General features: G+C 42.1%; 1 protein-coding gene across 1 annotated transcript in view; it reads left to right on the top strand.

Annotated features, from left to right (window-relative positions):
• The window catches only part of LOC134353043 (sodium/potassium/calcium exchanger 4-like), a 349369-nt gene that overhangs the window by 222185 nt on the left and 103555 nt on the right, over window positions 1-23629 (top strand). Inside the window, exons 4-6 of the mRNA XM_063060914.1 lie at window positions 6479-6553; window positions 8516-8600; window positions 9696-9799. Of these exons, the coding sequence (XP_062916984.1) occupies window positions 6479-6553; window positions 8516-8600; window positions 9696-9799 (264 nt within the window). The remainder of the gene's footprint in view (window positions 1-6478; window positions 6554-8515; window positions 8601-9695; window positions 9800-23629) is intronic.

The following is a 23629-nucleotide window of genomic DNA, read 5'->3' as shown; positions in this document are numbered from 1 at the left end:
TCAAGTTGGATAAGTTACCAGGACCAGACGAGATGCATCCCAGGCTACTGTGGGAGGTGAGGGATGAGATTGCTGAGCCTCTGATGATGATCTTTGCATCATCAATGGAGACAGGAGAGGTTCCGGAGGATTGAAGGGTTGCGGATGTTGTTCCCTTATTCAAGAAAGGGGAGTAGAGATAGCCCAGGAAATTATAGACCAGTGAGTCTTACCTCAGTGGTTGTTAAGTTGATGGAAAAGATCCTGGGAGGCAGGATTTATGAACATTTGGAGAGGCATAATATGATTAGGAATAGTCAGCATGGCTTTGTCAAGGGCAGGTCGTGCCTGACAAGCCTGATTGAATTCTTTGAGGATGTGACTAAACATATTGACGAAGGTAGAGCAGTAGATGTAGTGTATATGGATTTCAGCAAGGCAAGTACTTACGCCATGTAAGGTTTATTGAGAAAGTAAGGAGACATGGGATCCAAGGGGACATTGCTTTGTGGATCCAGAATTGGCTTGCCCATAGTAGGCAAAGAGTGGTTATAGATGGGTCATATTCTGCCTGGAGGTCGGTGACCAGTGGTGTGCCTCGGGGATCTGTTCTGGGACCCGTTATCTTTCTGATTTTTATAAGTGACCTGGATGAGGAAGTGGAGGGATAAGTTAGTAAATTTGCTGATGACACAAAGGTTGGGGGTGTTTTGGATAGTGTGACAGGTTGTCAGAGGTTACAGTGGGACATTGATAGGTTGCAAAACTGGGCTGAGAAGTGGCAGATGGAGTTCAACCCAGATAAGTGTGAGGTGGTTCCTTTTGGTAGGTCAAATATGATGGCAGGATATTAATGGTAAGACTCTTGGCAGTGTGGAGGATCAGAGGGATCTTGGGGTCTGAATTCATAAGACACTCAAAGCTGCTACACAGGTTGACTCTGTAGTTAAAAAGTTATATGGTGTATTGGCCTTCATCAATCGTGGGATTGAGTTTAAGAGCTGAGAGGTAATGTTGCAGCTATATAGGACCCTGGTCAGACCCTACTTGGAGTACTGTGCTCAGTTCTGGTCTCTTCACTATAGGAAAGACATGGAAACCATAGAAAGGGTGCAGAGGAGATTTACAAGGATGTTGCCTGGATTGGTGAGCATGCCTTATGAGAATAGGTTGAGTGAATTCGGCCTTTTCTCCTTGGAGCGACGGAGGATAAGAGGTGACCTGATAGAGGTGTATAAGATGATAAGAGGCATTGATCATGTGGATAGCCAGAGGCTTTTTCCCAGGTCTAACAGGAGAGGGCCCAGTTTTAAGGTGCTTAGAGGTAGGTACAGAGGAGATGTCAGGGGTAAGTTTTTTACGCAGAAAGTGGTGAGTGCATGGAATGAGCTGCCAACGACGGTAGTGGAGGCAGATATGATAGGGTCTTTTAAGAGATTCCTGGATAGGTTCATTGAGCTTAGAAAAATAGAGGGCTATGGGTAACCCTAGGTAATTTCTAAAGTAGGGACATGTTTGGCACAGCATTGTGGGCCGAAGGGCCTATAATGTGCTGTAGGTTTTCTGTTACACCTGTCCAAATCCCAGCAGCATCTGGCAACATTTGATCTCTCTCTCGCAGGCTGATGTCAGAGCATCTTTCAAGTGGGTGAACCCTCGCAAAGCGTCAGACCCTGATGGTGTGCGTGGTAGAGCTCTGACAGTCTGTGCCAACCAACTAGTGGAAGTTTTCCAGGACATCATCAACCTCTCACTGCTTCAGTCAGAGGTTCCCACCACTTCAAGAGCACAATATGATACCAGTTCCAAAGAAAAGCGCAGTGAGCTGCCTCAACGACTGTCACCTAGTGGCAGTCACATCTACTGTAATAAGTGCTTTGAGAGGTTGGTCATGGCCAGAATAAATTCCTGTCTGAGCAAGGAACTGGACCAGCTGTATTTACCTATCATCACAATAGGTCTACAGCCAATTCAATCTATTGGTTCTACACCTGGCCTTGGACCACCAGGCCTACAGAAAAACATGCATCATGCATCTGTTTATTGATTACAGCTCAACGTATAATACATCATACCTTTGATACTGATCAACAACCTTCAAAACCTGAGCCTCTGTACCTCCCTGTGAAACTGGATCCTTGACTTCATCAATGTGAGACCACAGTCTGTGCAGATTGGAAATAACATCTTCTCCTCATTGACAATCAACACTGGTGCACCTCAAGGATACATGCTTAGAGTATTGATCTACTCTTTCTGCACCCACGATTGGGTGACTAGGCACAGCTCAAGTGACATCTATAAATTTGCAAAGGACACAACTATTGTTGGCAGAATTTCAGATGGTGATGAGGAAGCAAGATAGATCTGCTGGTGGAGTGGTGTGACAATGACAACCTTGCACTCGTTGTCAGTAAGATCAAGCTTTTGATTGTGGACTGCAGGAAGGGGTAGTCGAGGGAACACATACCAGTCCTCATCGAGGAATCAACAATGGAAAAGGTGAGCAGTTGCAAGTTTCTGGTGTCAACGTCTCTGAAGATCTATCCTGGGCCCAACATATCGATGCAATTACAAAGAAGGCATGGCAGCGGCTATATTTCCTTAGGAGTTTGACTAGATCAGGTGTGTCACCAAAGACACTCACAAATCTCTACAGATGTACCGTGGAGATCTCTGAAACTGGTTGCATCGCTGTCTGTTCTGGAGGGCCCACTGCACAGGGTCAGGGAAAACTGCAAGGGGGTTGCACACTCAGCCAGCTCCATCATGGACGGTAACTCAAGGACACTTCAAAAGGCAATGCCTCCAAAAGGTGGCAACCATCATTTAGGACCCCTGTCATCCAGGACATGCCCTCTTCACATTGCTACTGTCAAGGAGGAGGTATAGGGGCCTGAAGACACATGCTCAACGTTTTAGGAACCACTTCTTCCTCACCATTTTTTGCTTTACTTTAGCACTCTGTATTTAATTTAATTTTCCGTCTTTTTTTATTTATAATTTTTTTTAATGTATTGCACTGAACTGCTGCCTCAAAACAACAAATTCCATGATGTATGGCAGGGATATTAAACCTGATTCTGATTCCTAGATCATTCACAAACAGGTCCACACATGCATACATAAACAGGACCACATATGAACTCAGACACTCACATGCATATGTGGACAAGAGCCTGTATGCACATGGTGAAGTCAGGCCTGTGTGTGTCCACACAGCTTTGGGCCTTTCAGACTACTGGACTTCAGATTCTGAATGATGAACACCCGCCTGGCCGTGAAGGGTTGTGTGTTCATGCCTGCTGCACAGAACGTGTCACCACTTTCCTCACTGAAATATTCCCAGCCCCTTTCAACTGAAGGCCTGAGGTTAATATTTCTAACCACTTTTTGTACCCTCAGTTTCTTGTTATCTGCTGGTTCCAGCAAAACTGATGGATGGTGGCTGCACTAGGAGTTGGGGAAATGAGGGTAATTAGTGCACTACCATTTTCAATGCTGGACTGTATCATTTCATTAGAACAAAGGACACTATTTGGCTGCCTGCTCGTTGCTTACCGGTCATGATTAAAATGCTGCCAAAAAAGATTTCATTTCAGATTATGCAACATAACTCCCAATGCACCCAATTTAAATCACAATAAGTAACCAACAGCAATTTACAATGCAAATCCTATCTCACTACTTTGGTATTCTTGTGAAGTAATGCCTTACATAAAAATATAATTTTTGTCTGAATGTTTATTGTAGGCTTTGAATTAATTGTTTTGCACTTCTGATGTTGAAGACCTCAAGAATTAATTAGAATTCTTATCCAATTGACATGGATAAGGTGATTGTTAAAATAGTTAAGATGATCATTTCTCAAAGACAGCAGCAAGCATTGTTCGCCTCACCAATCAAAGGTAAAAAAAAAGCTGACAGTTACTAAAAATAAAATTTGCTTCTTCTTATGAACTTCTTGCCAAGAGAACTGACTAGCTCCTTTGAGACTTGTGGAATTATGTATAGTATTATTCCAGTGCTCCAAAAGATAACCATTGAAATGTTCATAATGTTTTCTATAATACACATGCAGTACAATTTAGTAGCATGTAAAAATATACAATTTTCCTGAGCTGTAATTATTTGGAACAAATTTACTTTTATTCTCCAAAATTTTATTGCGTCAACCTTTGATCAATAATCTTCTGCATGGATTCCCTCAGTACTCTACAGTTCTCAGCTGGCTACCTCTCTACTCAATGCCAGCAAGACCAAGGAACTGACTATTGACTACAGGAGAGGAAACCAGAGGTCCATGAGTCAGTCCTTATTGGGGGATTAGAGGTGGAGAGGGTCAGCAACATTAAATTCCTCAGTGTTATTATTTCAGAAGGTTTGTCCTGGGTCCAGCATGCAGATACCATTATGAAGAAAGCACAGTAGCACCTCTGCTTCCTTCGAAGTTTGCAAAAATTCGGCATGACAACTAAAGCTTTGAAAAACTTCTACAGACGTGTGGTGGAGAGTACACAGCCTGGCATGGAATCACCAATGACCTTCAACGGAAAATCCCATAAAAAGTAGTAGATATTGGCACAGAGTCCATCACGCATAAAGCCCTCCCCATCATTGAGCATATCAACATGGAGTGCTGTCACAAGAAAGCAGCATCCATCATCAAGGGCCTCCACTGTTCAGTCTATCCTCTCTTCTTGCCCCAGGATCGACACCCTCAATCATCAGGCTTTTGAACCAGTAGGGATAACTTCACTCAACTTTACTTGCCCCATCACTATTCCCACTGAAGAGAAGTCACTTTCAAGGACTCTTCATCTTAAGTTCTCAATACTTATTGATTATTTATTATTTATTATTATTATTTGATTTTGTATTTGCACAGTTTGTTGTCTTTTGCACACTGGTTGTTTGTTCTGTTGGGGGCAGTCTTTCACTGATTTTATTGTGTTTCTTGGATTTACCATGTATGCCCACAAGAAAACAAATCTCAGCGTTGTATATGGTGACATATATGTGCTTTGATAATAAATTACTTTGAAATTTGTTACTCTTGGTTTATTTTTGCCACTAAAGTTAAAACTAGAGGAAGATCATCAGAGCTCTTCTGTTCACTGTCTTTCCAAGATGAATTGGTGAAAGTCCCTTTTGTGTATCTTCATTTTTTTTACATTTTCTTTCGAAGTTCACCATTTCAGAGAAAAAAAACAACAAAAGTGGACACAAGTGGTGAGATATTAGAATTGAGAGCATAATCAAACTCACAACCACTGTGGATTCTGAAGGTTTGCACACTGGCACCTCCACCTCCCCAGAATTTCAGCAGCAGATGTAAATCATAGCAGTGACATTTGAAGAAAAGCTGAATAATATTTGCTTTACACCTCAGAGAATATAGTATGTACTTGTATGTTAATTTTCCTCATCTCGGCTTTTTGTTTACATGGATAGGGTTTGTTAAAATTGTTTTCGAAGTGGATTGTTTCTCAGGAGCATATTTCACAATCCTGTATCAGAGGCACATAGTCATAGAGCACGGAAACTGCCCTTCAGTGCAACAGGTCCTTGCCCCCTTGTTAGTCCCAGTCCCCTGCAACTGGTCCATAGCCCTTCAACTCCATTCCCACCGTGTCCCTAACCAAGTGCCTGTTAAATGTTGCAGTTGTGCCTGGCTCAACCACTTCCTGTAACAGTTCGCTCACTACCTTCAGTGTAAAGAAGTTAACTCTCAGGTCCCTTTCAAATTTCTCTTCTCTTATCTTCTATCTGCGCCCTGTAGTTTTGGACTCCTACCACCCTGGGGTGAAGACTATGATCATCCACCTTGTCCATACCCTCATGATTTTATAAACTTCATTGTTTTGCTCTCCAATGAATTCAGATCCAGTGTGACCAACCTCTCCCTCTTCTGCACACTCTCCAGCTTAACAATGTCTTTCCTGTAAGAGGGTGGGTGACCAAAACTGTATTCAACACTGCAAGTGCGGTCTCACCAATGAATTGCATAACGGCAACATAATGTCTCTACTCCCAAAATCGATGCCCTGACTGATGAAGGCCGGCAAACTAAAAGCCTCCTTCGCCACCTTGTCTAATTATGCAGTTGCTTTCAGCAAACTGTGTGCTTGTAATTCTGGATCCCACTGTTCCTCAACATTCATTGATGTCCTCCTATTCAGTTCCTACCCTGGTGTGTACGTACGAAATGCATTGCCTTGGCTGAAATCTGTTTGCCATTCCTCAGCCTGTCTCTCTTAACTGACCAAGATCTGATCATTGTAACCTGTTCCACTATCCACAAGACTCCCTATTGGAGAAGCCGACACCCAATATCTCCCAGTGACATTGTACCAATTGATGGATAAAAGACATTCCTTGCTATGTACGTCTTCAGAATGCATACAGAAATCAAGGCAAAAATTATTTTTGAGATGAAGAGCAAAAGGAGAAGTGTTTTTGGGAAATATGACTGATGTTGATTGTTTTCTCTTTACAGGCCGTATATATGTTTTACGCACTGGCTATAGTTTGTGATGACTTCTTTGTTCCAGCTCTAGAAAAAATATGTGAGGTATGTTGACATGTATTTACTTACTGTAAGGCATTGAGAGTATTGCATTGTGTCTGAAATGCATATTATATATTAACTATTGATTAAATTCTGGCCTTGATATTGACACTTAAAAGTGGAAAAAAGAATATGAAACCGTGTCCTAATTCAGATATTGTATTTGAATATACTATCAAAAAAGATTACATGGGGGTTGTTTTGAAGAGATACAGTTTGATGTCATGTCTTTAGTATATTTTGCAAATGTCATTTTTGGAGACAAGGATCACGTGGTCACTTCAATCTTGTAGATTCTGAAGGTTGAAGCAGAACCATGCAGACTTTTGTGCAGATGGGGCAGAAGGTGACTGATGAGACACGTCAATGAGTAGTTTTAGAAGTAGCATGCTTCTTCCAGCACTTATACAGGACCCCAGTGAATAACCTGGAGGTTCTCGATACCATCTTGAATATTCTTTCTATATTTTAGGTGACTATGGAGCAAAGATTCCCAGGAATCAGTGGGTATATTGCATTTCAAGGGACATGAGCTCATCCTGTTCTCCGTTCACCAGCTGATATTTTCCAGGATGTCTTGTGCCAGTTATGCAGTTGATGTGGACAGTTAGAGTTAGCTGACTGAGACCTCAGTGCCCGGGCTGTTGACCACAGAGAGGATGATGACATTGGTCCATTTATCCTTCCAGAGAACCTGGTGAATTTTTTGGAGTCAGCATTGGGATTTTTCTGATACTTTAAGATATCCACTGTAGAGAGTTCAGGTCTTGAAAGTACATAGGAATCACTCAAGCACAATAGACCAAGAGATTTTTTTTTTGCCAGATCTGAGACTTTGATCTTAAAGTGCCCTTTTGCTCAATGAACGAAAGGTTGTGCTGTCCTGTTGACCAATTTACTGACGAAGCAATCTTATTTGTTCTAACCATGTATCCAAGTGAGACCTTCAGTTTCATCACAGTGCTACAGCTGGACCTAGAGCTGCAGATAAACTGGGATGGGAAAGCCAGGCTGGTCTTGTAAAGTCTACACTCAGTGGCCAATTTATTAGGTACACCTGTAAACCTTATCATTAATGCAAATATCTAATCAGCCAATCATGTGGCAGCACCTCAATGCATAAAAGCACGCAGTATCTTCAAGAAGTTCAGTTGTTCAGACCAAATATCAGAACAGGGAAGAAGTGTGATCTAAATTACTTTGACCTTGGAATGTTTGATAATACCGGAGGGGGTAGTTTGAGTACCTCAGAAACTATTAATCTGGGATTTTATCCATGCACAACAAGTCTCTAGAGTTTACAGAAAAACAGAAAACGTCCAGTAAGTGGCAGTACTGTGATTAGAGAGGTCAGAGGAGAATGGCCAGACTAGTTCAGGCTGAGAGGAAGGTGACGGTAACTCAAGTAACCACACGTTTCAACAGTGGTGTGCAAAAGAGCATCTCTGAATGCACAACACATTGAACCTTGGGCTACAGTAGCAGAAGACCACAAACATGAACTCAATGGTCAGTTTTTTAGGTGCAGAGGCTACCTCATAAAGTGGCAACTTGAGTGTAAGTTAGGTTGATTGTCTAGGACTTTAGAAACTAATTTGTTTAGTTAAGATCACACTTATCATAAAAAGATAATTCCCACAAAGCTATATAACAATAATCTGAATATTTATTGATAACTCAGTAAAAATATTATAGAATAGACAATAAAAGCAATGATTGATAAACAGTATGTTTAATCTTATACTCAGTTATGTCATTCATGTGAACAGTCAAACTTAGCTGGTTGACTGCCAGTTGGGGCCTCAGACAGAGACCTTACTTACTTATCTCATAAAGTTAACAGATGAGTGGGAACTTTTTGAAAAACGTACTGTGTTCTAAACTCTGAGGGCTGAGGAAGCGTAATTTCTTGTGCGATTGAATATTTGTAATATCCTGTGATGACATCTGTTTTTTTTGATGTAGAGATTACATTTGAACGAAGATGTAGCTGGTGCCACCTTTATGGCGGCTGGGAGTTCAGCACCTGAGCTGTTTGCTTCAGTCATCGGTAATGTCCCTACCCAGTTAGTAAATTCTCTGCTACAAATGCAAAATGCCGCAGTTGCTGTAAATCTAAAACAAAACAAAATAAAATAGAAATGCTGAGAATGCTCAGCAGGTGGGCAGCAGCACCTGTGAAGAGAGGTAAGAATTGACATTTCAATTTAAATGAAACATCATTCACCTGAAAATTAACCCCATTTTTCTCTCTGCCAAAAGCTGTCTGACCCGCTGAGTATTTACAGCACTTTCAGTTTTAACAGAAAAATAATCTATTTGTTCATTTATTTTACTCTAACACAGGGGTTCCCAACCTTTTTTATGCCGTGGACCAATGCCATTAAGCAAGGGGTCCTTCGACCCCAGGTCGGAAACCCCTGCACAGTTTACTACAATACATATCTGAGAATATCATTGTCCGGGAAATCCATTTGAGCTACTGGTAATTTAAACTTTCATGTAAATTTTCAAACAATGTGTATTAGACCTCCTAAAATTCTCTTTGAGAAACACAGACCAATTCTTCACAACTTCAAGTGATTTTGAAAGAATTAGTCTGTGTTCCTCAAAGAGAATTTTATGAAACTGGGAAACAGTCTATTTAGAATGGGACCCTCCTTGGACCCTTAGTTTTAAGTTCATTCTATGGATTATATTTGGGATGCACTGAACCCTGACCCCGATCTGTCAAGGACTGTGTCGTGACTGCCCATATATCAGCCTACCCATGTTAAACAAAGTCACACAAAGGTGTTCTCCATTAAGGGAATCCATCCTAACATCCCGGATTAATTCAGGCGGTGATACCAGATCGACTTCTACAGCCACCTGAAGGTTCACTAATACACAACCCCTTAGGAGTACATCATATTCAACTCCAGTGATCGCACTATTGCTATTTTTTATCAATAGGCTGAGTTATCTTTCATTTTATTTTGTGCTCAGGTGAATTAACATTATCTGTAGTTTCATTTACAAATAGCTTGCAGATCAATCTGTTCACATAGATCTCCAAAAGAAGTGCTATTATTATTTCTTACGTTTTATATAATAAAGTCTGGTAAAGCAACTGCTGAGTAACGCTTTCTTTATATTCCTGCAGGTGTCTTTATCACCCATGGAGATGTTGGAGTTGGAACTATTGTTGGTTCAGCAGTATTTAACATTCTGTGTATCATTGGTGTCTGCGGTCTATTTGCAGGACAGGTCAGTCCTATCAAAAATAGTCCTGTTGAAAAGTAATGAGTGAAAATAGAAAACTTTACTAACTTGTTATTTTTGTTCAGAATACAAGTTCTTGAAGATTCACATGCCAACTCCATTGTTAATTTTCCCCAAGTCACTGGGGAGACGGAGACAGAGAGGTGTGTATGTCACCAGTTAGCATTTCTCTGCTCTGCTACATGCAGGAAAAAAAACTACGGATTCCTAAATGCCTGAAATAAAACAGAAATTGCAGGAAGTGCTCAGCAGATCACAAGCATCTGTGGAAAGAGAAATGAAGATAAAGTTCAGGTTGATGAAGTGTGCCAGGTCAGAAATGAGGGAAATGGGTGTGAGGAAATAGTTTTTGATTCATCTGTTCCAGTGACCCTGACCTGTATATTCTGAAAAATGTTTTCCTATTTATTAATCTACACTTGTGGAATTGTTAAGCATGAAAGAAGGCCATTATTCCAGCTACAACTGTTCTAGTACTAAGACGAAAACTGTAGATCCTGGAAATTTGAAATAAAACTCAGCAGGTCAGTCAGCATTTATGGGGAGCGGAGTTAATGTCTCAAGTCAATGACCTTAACCTTACATTAGTATCTAATATAGTCAATGGAATGTCACCAAGCTGAAACATTAACTCCATTTACCTCTCTCTCTCTCTCTCTCTCTCTCTGCACATGCTGGCTTGCCTGCTAATAGTACTGAAAATTTCTGTTCACTTTGCAAAAATCTTACTACTGTGTCTAACATAATCATTTGCTATGCTACTTCCATTACTTTGGAATACCAAAAGCAGTCTAGAGATTTTACAGGTTAAGAAGTTCATTGATATTTACAGGCGAGGCTAGCATTTATTCTCCATTCCTAGTTACCCTTGAATCGAGTGGCTTTCTGACTCATTTCAGATGTTGTAACAGAGATCACGCAGACCCTACTGCAAATTCCTCTCCATGAGGACCAGTAGTGAACTAGATTGTGTTTTTATAGCAGTAATTTTCACTACATCTAAATCTAGAATTTAATTAATTAACATATTAAATATCTGAGATGATTTGGTGAAATTCAGATTCACATTTCAGGCCTTAGTCCTTCTGGGTTGCTTTTCCACAAATGTTATCTACTACCTTATCTGAAAAGCCTATTGAACTTCACCTTGCACCAGCCTGGACAGTGGAAGAGAGTTTGGGATTTCTCCCACCCTTCATGTGAAAATTCTCCTTGATTTTTCTCCTGGAAGCCTCTGTATCAATATTGTGCCTCCTGTTTGGCAATCAGAATTAGAATCAGGTTTATTATCACCTGCATGTGACATGAAATGTGTTAACTTAGCAGCAGCAGCAATACATAATCTAGCAGAGAAAAAACATAATAATAAATAAAATTAAAAAATAATAATAATAAATAAACAAGTAAATCAATTACATATATTGAATAGATTTTTTAAAAATGTGCAAAAACAGAAATACTATATATTTTTTTAAAAGTGAGGTAGTGTCTAAAGTTTCAACGTCCATTCAGGAATCAGATGGCAGAGGGTTAGAAGCTGTTCCTGAGTCGCTGAGTGTGTGCCTTCAGGCTTCTGTATCTCCTACCTGATGGTAACATTGAGAAAAGGGCATGCCCTGGGTGCTGGAGGTCCTTAATAATGGACGCTGCCTTTCTGAGACACCGCTCCCTAAAGATGTCCTGGGTACTTTGTAAGCTAGTGCCCAAGATGGAGCTGACTAGATTTACAATCTTCTGCAGCTTCTTTCAGTCCTGTGCAGTAGCCCCTCCATACCAGACAGTGATGCAGCCTGTCAGAATGCTCTCCACAGTACAACTATAGAAGCTTTTGAATGTATTTGTCGACATGTCAAATCTCTTCAAACTCCCAATGAAGTATAGCACATTGGTTGTCTTTATTCTGTTTAATCCTGTCAAACTTCTGAAATGTTCAATTAGATTATCCTTCTATACTCTAGGAACATAGAACAGACAAGTTGGCCTACAATAGCTGCATTAAATATTGTAGCGAGCATTCAGTCCTTGACAGATGAGTATGCTCGTTAAACTCAACAACTGTTTTTATTGTGATAAACACAAAAACAGACCAGGAACTATGATCCTGGGAGAGAATCCACTCAGTCACATACAGATGGAGGAGGTGATTATTACACTCCCCCAGTTACAGTTGGGGTGACCCACAACCACACCTGCGTATAACCCAAGCTAAAATGTGACAATAAATGAACTTGAACATCTCACCGTAACCCCTATGAAGGCATTTTAATGAAAGAACAATAGACAGCACTGGTCATAGGAATGCTGTCGACCTTGCCACCCCCCCCCCCCCCGGGAACTTCACACTGCCCCAACTTGAGGGGTCAGCCGTCCACAGCAACCCCAGAGTCTACACCAAAGTCCAAAAGTCCTGGTGGTGGTTGATGCTGCCACCTGAGACGCTGGGGGTGGGGGAGGTTTCTGGAGCGCCCCCCCCACCCAGAGGAGGAACTGTGAGGCAAGAGGCAAGGCACCCAGTGTGTCACTTCCTCCTTTCGTCCTTGCTGAATTGGTGGTGGCCAAGGGCCGGTACAGTGCCAGCCAATCCCAACGCGCACAACTGCTTTCCGCCATTCAGGTAACTTCATCCGATACACCACATCAAAGATGCGGCTGATCACCTCTCCCAGCACCTTCCAGTGGCTTCCCAGCTTGAGGAATAGTCCTTTCATCTGGAAAGGGCAGTAGTCTCGAATTGGGGCCCCTGCCATGTACTGCTGGATTGATGCCCTAGACTGGGGGTCCAGCCCCTTCTGGGGCATGCAAGCACTGCAACAGTGTACAAACAGCTCCATGTCCTGCCTATACCCAGGCCAGCAGAAGCATTCCCGTAGCTTGCCCAATGTCTTTGCAACCCCAAAGTGGTCAGCCACCGCCAGCTGCACTGGGCTGTGGCATGGTGCTGGTGTGGGGGCAGTCCTGGGTCTCATCACAACAGCAGCAGAGATCGTTCCGTGGCACCGGTGGTACTGGCAGTGCACCGGTCAGACCTGTCTCTGCCTCAGTGACACGAGCCTGGGCTCGTGGCATGTGAGGCAATGCTGGAATGCCCTGGAGGGCTAAGATTGCTTCTGCCCTCCCTGCCTCTGCCAGCGATGATGGTGAGATCAGTTGAACATGCTGCCAAAGCGCTCTCGTGTCATCACCTTTACAAAGACATGACGAGCAAGCTCTTCCTGGGCTGTGGGAGGGAACTAGGGGTAGCTATGCTGAGCGCAGTGGTGGAGATCTACTGCAAATACCCCCAGGCTTTCTCCCACGTGGCACGTTCTGCTGCCCAGTTCTCCCCCCATTCCTCCTTCCAACGGCCTCCACCCGTTGCGCCATGCGGCAAGTTTGACTTGTGCCAGGTAAGGTGCCAGGCGCTGGTACCATTGTATCTGAAGAGCTTCAGGGTGGACCTTGTGGTGTGAATTGCTGAGCCCCATTGAGCTTTCTTTTGCCCCGGCGGCGTCAGTGGTACCTGCCCTGTTGTCCATCCTCCCATGGCTGCGGCGTCACCATATATACTTATCAATCTCAAGCCAGAATAAGGAGCCAGAGCTTGAAAATGCACCTTACCACTAAATGGCTTTACAAAGTTTTCATTCGAAAGTCTGGAATGGGTGGATAGTCTTATGAGAAAAAACTAGAGCAGCTACTGAAATCAAGTCTATTATCGTATGCAAAAGTGCGCCAAAGTGCAGTTGGACTGAGAAACCCACGTGCAGCATCATCACAGGCACTTGAATTGAGACAATACTCCACAGAACACAGTGTATTTGTAAACGTATGGAAGTGTGTCATATCTCCTTGAGCTTGCATGAAACTAGAGGCACAGGCATTCCTCGTGGTTACATCTACGTTTCAGATGTTAACATCCATGAACTTGAATCTTTTAACTCTCTCCAACCCTGCCGCCTATGAGAACTTGTATCCACTGGAGTTTAAAAGAGCGAAAGGGAACTCAGTTGAATCTAGAACCAGGGGTCAGTGTTTACAAATAAAGGATTGCCCTTTAAGATGGCGATGATGCAGAACATTTCTCTCAGAAGATTGTAAATCGTTGGAACTCTTGTTTCTCAAAAGCTGTTAGAAGCTGAGGTTTTGAATGATTTTAAATCAAGGATCGACAGACTCATGAAAGGCAAGGTGTGAAAGGTTACATCCAAGAATACACATCCTATTGAAGAGACAGGCAGGTGGGCAGAGAGGGTGAGGTGTTCTCTTGGTAAAAAGTTATAAAAAAAAGTGACACAGGGTCAAAAGGTGTAGAAACCTTCTGGGTAGAGTTAAGAACCTGCAAGAGTAAAAGGACCCTGATGGGAGTTTTATACAGGCCTGCAAAACCCAGGATGTGAGGTTCAAATTATAACGAGGTAGGAAAGAAATAACATAAACACAAAAATACTGCAGATGCGGGAAATGCAGGGCAACACACACAAAACATTGGAGGAACTCAGCGGTCAGGTAGCATCCAAGGAAATCAGTAAACAATCGATGTTTTAGGTCGAGTTTTGATAAAGGTTCTCAGTCTAATACGTCAACTGTTTATTCAATTCCATAGATGCTGCCTAACCTTCTGAGCTCATCTAGCATTTTGTGTAGGAAAAGCAAAGTTATGCTGTCATAGAGGACTTCAATATGCAGGTAGACTGCAAAAATCAGGTTGGCACTGGATCCCAAGAAAAGGAATTTGTAAAATGCTTGTGAGTTGGCTTTTTAGAGCAACTTGGGGTCAAGTCCATGAGGAAAAAGGCAATTCTTCATTTGGAGTTAGATTAGATTATGAGAACACTCGGTCCTCTTTTATTGTCATTTAGAAATGCATACATGCATTAAGAAATGATACAATGTTTCTCCGGAGTGATATCACAGAAAACAGGACAAACCAAAGATTAACACTGACAGAACCACATAATTATAACATATAGTTACAGCAGTGCAAAGCAATACCATAATTTGATGAAGAACAAACCATGGGCACGGTAAATGAAGTCTCAAAGTCCCCGAGTCAATAGACTCCCGAGTCCCCGATAGCAGGCGGCAAAAGGGAGAAACTCCCTGCCATAAACCTCCAGGCACCGTCAACTTGCCGATGCCTTGGAAGCAGCCGACCACAGCCAACACTGAGTCCATCCATCCGAAACTTCGAGCCTCCGACCAGCCCCTCCGATACAGCCTCCCGAGCGCCATCCTCTGCCGAGCGCCTTCGACTTAGCCCCGGCCGCTGAAACAAGCAAAGCCGAGGGCTCGGGGCCTTCTGCTCCGGAGATTCCGGTTACCACACAGTAGCAGCGGCAGTGAAGCAGGCATTTCAGAAGTTTTCCAGATGTTCCTCCGTACTCTCAGGTCCGTCTCCATCAAATCAGATTTGTGCACGGTCCTCTACTTGACAGATCACAGATATCATTCACCAGAGAGCCGCCATCTTCTCCTCCACTATGAACCAGATTTGATTAGTGAGCTTAAGGCAGAGGAACACTGAGGATGCAGTGATCATCATATGACGGAATTCACCCTGCAGTTTTTGAGGGAGTAGCCAAAATCAGGTGTATCAGTATGACAGTTGAGTAAAAGTAGTTACTGAGTGATGAGAAAGGAGCTGGCCAAGCAGATTAAAAAGAGACCTTAGCAGCAATAATGTCAGAGCAGCAATAGCAAGAGTTTCTGAGATTAATTCAGGAGATGCAAAATCATTTCATCCGAAAGAAGAAGGAAGCATTCCAAGGACAGGGTGAAACAATAGTGGCTGATAGGGGAGTTAAATACAGCATAAAAGCAAAAGAGAGGGTGTATAACATTGTAAAAATTAGCACAAAGCCAGAGGATTAGGAAGCTTTTGAAATCCAACAAAAGGCAAATAGAAAGGCACTAAGAGGAGAGGAGGTGAAATATAAAGGAAAACTAACTAATAACAAAAGTTGATACCAAAAGTTTCTTCAGATATACAGTATAAAGAGCTAGAGAGAGGCAGGAGTTGACATTGAACCACTGGAAATAAGCAGTAATAAGGAACAAAGAGATGGTAGATAAACTGAATAAGTGTTTTGCATCAGTCTTCACCGTTGAAGACACCAGCAGCATGCCAGAAGTTCGAGTCAGGGATCAGAAGAAGAAGGTGCCTGGAAGCTGGAACGTCTGAATGTGGACAAGTCACCGAGAACAAATAGACTCCAACTTACAGTCAGTTTTGAGGGATGTAGCTGAAGAGATAAATGAGGCATTATTTTAAGAATTGCGAGACTCCAGAGTTTGCAAATGATACAAAGATAGGTGGAGGAGCAAGTACTGCTACAAAAGGAGGGATGACTTGAATAATCTGAAGAATGAGCGAAGAAATTGCAGATTGAATACTGTGTCGGGAAGTGTATAATCATGTACTTTGGTAGAAGGAATAAGTGTGTAGACTATTATATAAATGGGGAGAGAATTCAAAAATCAGAGGTCCCAAGGGTTTTGGGAGCCATAGTGCATGATTTCCTTGGGTCAATTTGAAGGCTGAGTCATTAGTAAAGAAGGCAAATGCAATCTTGGTATTCAGTTCAAGAGGACTAGAATATGAGAGCAAGGAATAATGAGAGGCTTTATAAGATGTTGGTCAGACTACATTTGGAGTATTGTGAACAGTATTGGGCCTCATATCTAAGGAAAGATGTGCCGGGGGCTGGAGAGAGTGCAGATGAGGCTGATGAGAATGATCCCAACAATGAAAGGTAAATTGGGAGAATCAGGTTGGTGCTGGATTTGAAGAGGGACAATTTCTAGAATGCCTATGAGATGGCTTTTTAGAGCAGCTCATAGTTGAGCCCACTAGAAGATCAGCTATTCTGGATTAGGAGCTGTGCAATGAGCCAGAATTGATTAGAGATCTTAAGGTAAACAAACCTCTTGAGGGAAAGTGATCATAATATGATCAAAGTCACCCTGAAATTTGAAAAGGCGAAGCTAAAGTCAGATGTATCAGTATTACAGTGGAGTAAAGGGAATTACAAAGGCATGAGAGGGGAGTTGGCCAGAATTGATTGGAAAAGAACACTGGCAGGGATGATGGAAGAGCAGAAATGGCTATAATTTCTGGAAGCAATTCAGAGGCGTAGGATATATACATCCCAAAGAGGGAAAAGTATTCTAAAGGAAAGATTACACAACCCCGACTAACAAGAGAAGTCAAAGCCAACATAAAAGCCAAAAAGAGGGCATATAATATGGCAAAAATTTGTGGGAATTAGGAAACTTCAGTGAATTGGGAAACTTTTAAAAACCAACAGAAGACAAGCAATGAAAAAACTATTAAGAAGGTAAAGATAGAATATGAAAGTAAGCTACCCAATTATATTAAAGAGGATTCCAAAGTTTCTTCAGATACATAAAGTGCAAAAGAGAGGTGAGAGTGGATATTGGACCACTGGAAAACTATGCTGGAGAGGTAGTAATCTAGGACAAGGAAGAGGTGGACGAATTGAAGAAGGATTTTGCGTCAGTCTTCACTGTGGAATACACTAACAGTATGGGGCAAGTTCTAGGTGTCAGGAGTCATGAAGTGTGTGAAGTTACCATTACTACAGAAAAGGCTCTTTGGAAACTGAAAGTCTGATGGTAGATAAGTCACCTCGACCAGATGGTGTTAACCCAGGATTCTGAAAGAGGCGGCTGAAGAGATTGTGGAGGTATTAGTAATGATCTTTCCAGAATCACCACATTCTGGAATGGTTCTGGAAGTCTGGAAAACTGCAAATTATCACTCCAATGTTCAGGAAGGGAAAGAGGCAGAAGAAAGGAAAGTATAGGCCAGTTAATCTGACCTCAGTGGTAGGGAAGATGTTGGAGTCGATTATTGAGGTTGTGATCTCAGGGTACTTGGAGGCACATGAGAAAATGGACTGTAGTCAGCATAGTTTCCTCAAGGGAAAATCTTGCCTGACAAATCTGTTGGAATTCTTTGAAGAAATAAAAAGCAGGATAGACAAAGAAGACTTGATGGGCTGATTGGCCAATACTGTCCCTCTTGGTTATAGTAAAGAGACAGGAATGTGGAAGTTGAGGTTAAAAAAGATCCGCTATGATCTCATTAAATAGCAGAACAAGTTGAAGGAGACAAGTAATATAATCCAGTTTATTATTTGTATGCATATATGTATATTTTTATGATATGTTCATATTCTCATGCATCATTCGAGTGTTCATGTCAATATTTTACTGCATGCTTAATCTGCAAGAGGCTTATTTCTTTGTGATGCTAGAATTTATTCACATTCAACCCAAGATCTTAATGGGAGCTGATAAACAAAATAACTGATGTTTATAGGTGTATTACTTAAATGGAAACATGATGGAAGTAGTTTCTTGCCAGGGCTGATTTTCCTACATAAATAGCAGCAAAGTAATGCTGGTTAAGAGGTCTGGCCCTTAAACTACATTAACTGGTTTTTGACCGTAGCAGAGAAATACTCCAGCCATGAGGAAATTGCCCAACTAAAAATGAGTTATCATTTGTGTAATGCCAAATGTATTGGTTTGTGGGCAGATGTTGCCAGGTTTCCTTTCCTTTTTGTTTGTGCTCTGCACTTTGCATTTATGACATAGAATAGCTGAAAATCATCAAAGAAAAATGAAGAGTAACATTCAATAATAGTAAATATAAAAATATAAAAAGGCTGCAATTTTATGCTGCAGCATAAAACCTTCTTAACCAACCCTACAATGTTTAGTTCTCTCTATAACTTAAAGCAAATATTATTACCTTTCATATATGCTGTGTTGGCTTTATATGCAAGTAATTTAACATTCAAAATATGTTAAAGATAATCTTCAACAATGTTTTATGGCAGAGAGTTCTTCATTACAAAACAATCTTTTGTGGAAATTAATTTGAAATTTTAAGTAAACGTTAGCTTGAAACCTAAGTTTTAATTATTTCAAGGTACGTAGGCTTAATGATTTGATATTCTCACCTATTTTGAAAGCTCAGAGGCATACAGAGTCTGTACCACTGTCCTCTTCAACCTTTTTCCTTTCATCCTTTAAGTCACTGTTTTGGAATCTTGCTCTGTACATTTGTCTAACCAAAGCAGGATGTGCAAACAAAATGATACGCAGTATTTGCCAAACCGGCCGTAATTTCATTGATGAAAAACTAGTCATGATTAAGTTCTTGTGGGGGGGATCTATAAAAATCAGTGAACACTGGCTCAAGTCTCCAAAGTGAGTCTTGAGCCCTCAGCCCTGTGACTCAGGAACAAGAATGGTACCGATTCTTCCATATTTTCTTCACATTAATTATCTGGAGAAAGTGCATAACAAGAAGACATTAAATAGTGTGATTGTTTTTCAATCATTTTCAAGTAAATATTAGAAACAAATAATACTAAAGGAACATAAGAATAGTTAGATACATAAAAAGCAAGAGAGAGGCTAGAGTGATTATTGGACCACTGGAAAATGACACTGGAGAAGCTCTATTGAGGAACAGAGAGATGGCGGAGGAACTAAGTAAGTACTTAGCATCAGTTTTCATTGTGGAAGCCACTAGTAACAATGCCAGAAATTCAAGAATCATGGGGCAGAGGTGAATTTAGTGGTCATTACTAAGGAGAAGGTGCTGAGGAAGCTAAAAGCCTTGAAGGTAGATAAGCCACAATTTGGATTATATCCCAGACGTCTGAACGAGAATAGTTGAAGAAATTGTGAAGGTGTTAGTAGTGATCTTTTTAGAAATGACTGGAGACAGGGATGACTGGACACTGAAAAAGGCAGGGAGGCAAAATACAAGAAAATATAGACCATTTGGAAGCCGTGTTAAAATAGGGCAAAAACAATATGGGTTTGTTAAGGGAGATCTTGGCTAGAAGGCTGTTAGAATACTTTGAGGAAATAACAACTGAGTTAGAGAAAGAAGAGTCAGTGGATGTTATTTACTTGGATTGTCAGAAGGCATTTGATAAGATGCTGTACACCAGGCTCTTAAACAAGTTAAAACCCTGTGGTATTTGAAGCAAAGTAATTGCATAGACAGAAACACAATAAAATCTGCAGATGCTGAAAATCCCAGCAGCACACACAAACTGCTGGAGGAACTCAGCAGGCCTGGCAGCATCTATGGAAAATAGTAAACAGTCAAGACCCTTCATCAGGACTGGATAAAAAGATGAGGTCAGAGTGCGAAGGTGGGGGGAGGAGAGGAAGGAGTACAAGGTGGTAGCTAATAGGTGAAACTGGGAGGGGGGTAAAGTAAAGAACTGGGAAATGATTGGTGAAAGAGATAAAGGGCTGGAGAAGGAGGTATCTGATAAGAGAGAGTAGAAGATGGGGAAGGGGGAGGAGCACCAGAGAAGATGATGGGCACGTAGGGAGATAAGGTGAGAGAGAGAAACAGAAATGGGGGTATGGTGAAAGAGTTGGGGGTGCAATTACTGGAAGTTCGAGAAATCAATGATCATATCATCAGGTTGGAAGCTACCCAGATGGAATATCAGGTATTGCTCCTCCAACCTGAATATGGCTTCATCACAGCAGTAAAGGAGGCCATGGACTGACATGATGGAATGGGAATGGGAAGTAGAATTGAAATGTGTGGACATCGGGAGATGCCACTTTTTCTGGCAGACAGAGCATGGGTGCTTGCTGAAGTGGTCTCCTGTTCTATGTCAGGTCTCACCAATATACAGGAGGCCACACCGGGAGCACCAGATACAACAGATGACCCCAACGGACTCACAGCTGAAGTGTCGCCTTCATCTGGTTTGGGGCCCTGAGTGGTAGTGAGGGAGGAGGTGTAGGGGTAGGGGTAGGTCTGGCACTTGTACCACATGCAAGGGGAAGTGCCAGGAGGGAGATCCATAGGGAGGGACGAATGGCGAAGGCGGTCACACAGGGAGCAGTACCTGTGGGCGGAAAGCAGGAAGTGGGGGAAAGGAATGATGTGCTTGGTGGTGGGATCCTGTTCGAGATGGCAGAAGTTACGGAGAATTATTTGCTGGATGCGGAGGCTAGTGGGGTGGAAGGTGAGAACAACAGGTACCCTGTCCCTGGTAGGGTCGCAGGAGGGTGGGGTGAGGGCAGACATGCGCAAAATAGAAGAGATATGGGTGAGGGCAATGTTGATAGTGGAGGAAGGAAAACAGAGGATGCCTCATCAGTTCTGGAATGAAAAGCCTCATCCTGAAGGTAGATGCGGTGCAGATGGAGGAACTGAGTGAAGGGGATGGCATTTTTACAAGTGGCCAGATGGGAAGAGGTATAGTGCAGGTAGCCGTGAGATTCAGTGGGTTTATAAAAGAACACAGACAATATTGACTGACTGGCAGCAGTCAGAGAGTGGACATAAAGGAACCTTTTCAGGATGGCTACCCATGACGAGTGGAGTCCTACAGTGTTCAGACAACAATATTTCACTTCATGCATTAGTGATTTGGATAAAGGGACTGATAGCATGATGGTCACGTTTGCAGACGGTATCAAGATTGGTGGAGGGGCAGATAGTGTTGTGGAGGCAGGGAGTCTGTAGAAAGACATAGGCATGTTGGAAGAGTGGCAGAAGGTGGCATGTGGAATACAGAACAGGGAAGTGTGAAATTACGCACTTTGGTAGAAGGAATACAGGTGTAGACTATTTTATAAGTGGGGAGAGAATTTTATAATCAGAGTTCCCAAGGGGCTGGGGGGTCCTAGTGCAGGATTTGCTTAGGTTAACTTGAAGATTGAGTCATTAGTAAAGAAGGCAAATACAATCTTGGTATTCGTTTCAAAAATACTGGAATACAAAAGCAAGCATTAATGTGAGGCTCTGTAAGACATTGGTCAGCCTACATTTGGAGTATTCGGCCTCATATCTAAGGAAGGACATGCTGGGGCTGCAGAGAGTCCAGAGGAGGTTTATGAGAATAATCCCAAGAATGAAAGTTTTAATGTATTGGGAGCATTTGATAGTTCAGGGTCTGTAATTGCTGGAGTTTAGAAGGATGAGGGGAGTATCACATTGAAATCTACCGAAAATTGAAAGGCCTAGATAGAGTGGGTGTGGAGAAGATGTTTCCAGTCATAAGAAAGTCTAGGCCCAGAGGGCCAGCCTCATAATAAAAAGATATCCCTTTGGAAAAGTGAGGACTTTAGCCAGAGGCTGGTGAATCTGTGGAATTTGTCGTCACAAAAGGTTCTGGAGGACAATTCATTGGGTATATTTCAAGCAAAGTTGATAGGTTTTTGAGCTGTACAACTGTCACAGGTTATGGGACAAAGGCAGGAGAATGAGGTTGAGTGGGAAATATAAATCAGCCTTAATTGAATGACAGAGCAGACTAGATGGGCTGAATGGCCCAGTACTGCTCCTTTTCGTTATACTGTAGCAGAAAGACAGGAATGTAGGTTAAAACAGATCAGCTATGACCTCATTAAATAACAGAACAAGGATACAAGTAACATAATTCAGTTTATTATTTGTATGCATATATGTATATTTTTATGATATGTTTATATTCTCATGCATCATGCTAGTGTTCATGTCAATCTTTTGCTGCATGCTGAATCTACAAGGGGCTTATTTCTTTATGATACTAGAATTTATTCACATTCGACCCACAATCCTAATGGGAGCTGATAAACAAAACAACTTTGACTTTTATAGGCGTATTAATTGGGGACATAATGGAAGTAATTTCTTGCCAGGGCTGATGTTCCTACATAAATAGCAGCAAAGTAATGCTGGTTAAGAGGTCTGGCCCTTAAACTACATTAACTGGTTTTTGACCGTAGCAGAGAAATACTCCAGCAATGAGGAAATTGCCCAACTAAAAATGAGTTATCATTTGTGTAATGCCAAATGTATTGGTCTGTGGGCAGATGTTGGCCAGGTTTCCTTCCTTTTTTTTTCATGCTCTGCATTTTGCATTTATGACATAGAATAGCTGAAAATCATAGAAACATAGAAAACCTACAGCACAATACAGGCCCTTCAGCCCACAAAGTTGTGCCAAACATGTCCCTACCTCAGAAATTACTAGGCTTACCCATAACCCTCTATTTTTCTAAGCACCATGTACCTATCCAAAAGTCTCTTAAGATACCCTATCATATCTGCCTTCACCACCGTTGCTGGCAGCCCATTCCATGCACTCACCACTATCTGTGTGAAAAACTTACCCCTGACATCTCCTCTGTGCCTACTCCCCAGCACCGTAAACCTGTGTCCTCTTGTGGCAACCATTTCATCCCTGGGGAAAAGTCTCTGACTATCCCACATGATCAATGCCTCTCATCACCTTATACACCTCTATCAGGTCACCTCTCATCCTCCGTCACTCCAAGGAGAAAAGGCTGAGTTCCCTCAACTTGTTTTCATAAGGCATGCTCCCTAATCCAGGTAACATCCTTGTAAATCTCCTCTGCACCCTTTCTATGGTTTCCACATCCTTCCTGTAGAGAGGCGACCAGAACTGATCACAGTACTCCAAGTGGGGTCTGACCAGGATCCTATATAGCTGCAAAATTACCTCTCGGCTCCTTAATTCAATTCCACGATTGATGAAGGCCGATACACCGTATACCTTCTTAACCACAGAGTCAACCTGCGCAACTGCTTTGAGCGTCCAATGGACTTGGACCCCAAGATCCCTCTGATCCTCCACACTGCCAAGAGTCTAACCATTAGTACTATATTCTGCCATCATATTTGACCTACCAAAATGAACCACTTCACACTTATCCGGGTTGAACTCCATCTGCCACTTCTCGCCCAGTTTTGCATCCTATCAATGTCCCGCTGTAACCTCTGACAGCCCTCCACCCTATCCACAACACCTCCAA

The sequence above is a fragment of the Mobula hypostoma genome, chromosome 1, assembly GCF_963921235.1.
Source record: "Mobula hypostoma chromosome 1, sMobHyp1.1, whole genome shotgun sequence".
In the NCBI taxonomy this organism is placed as follows: domain Eukaryota; kingdom Metazoa; phylum Chordata; class Chondrichthyes; order Myliobatiformes; family Myliobatidae; genus Mobula; species Mobula hypostoma.
This window is presented reverse-complemented; position numbering and strand designations above follow the sequence as displayed.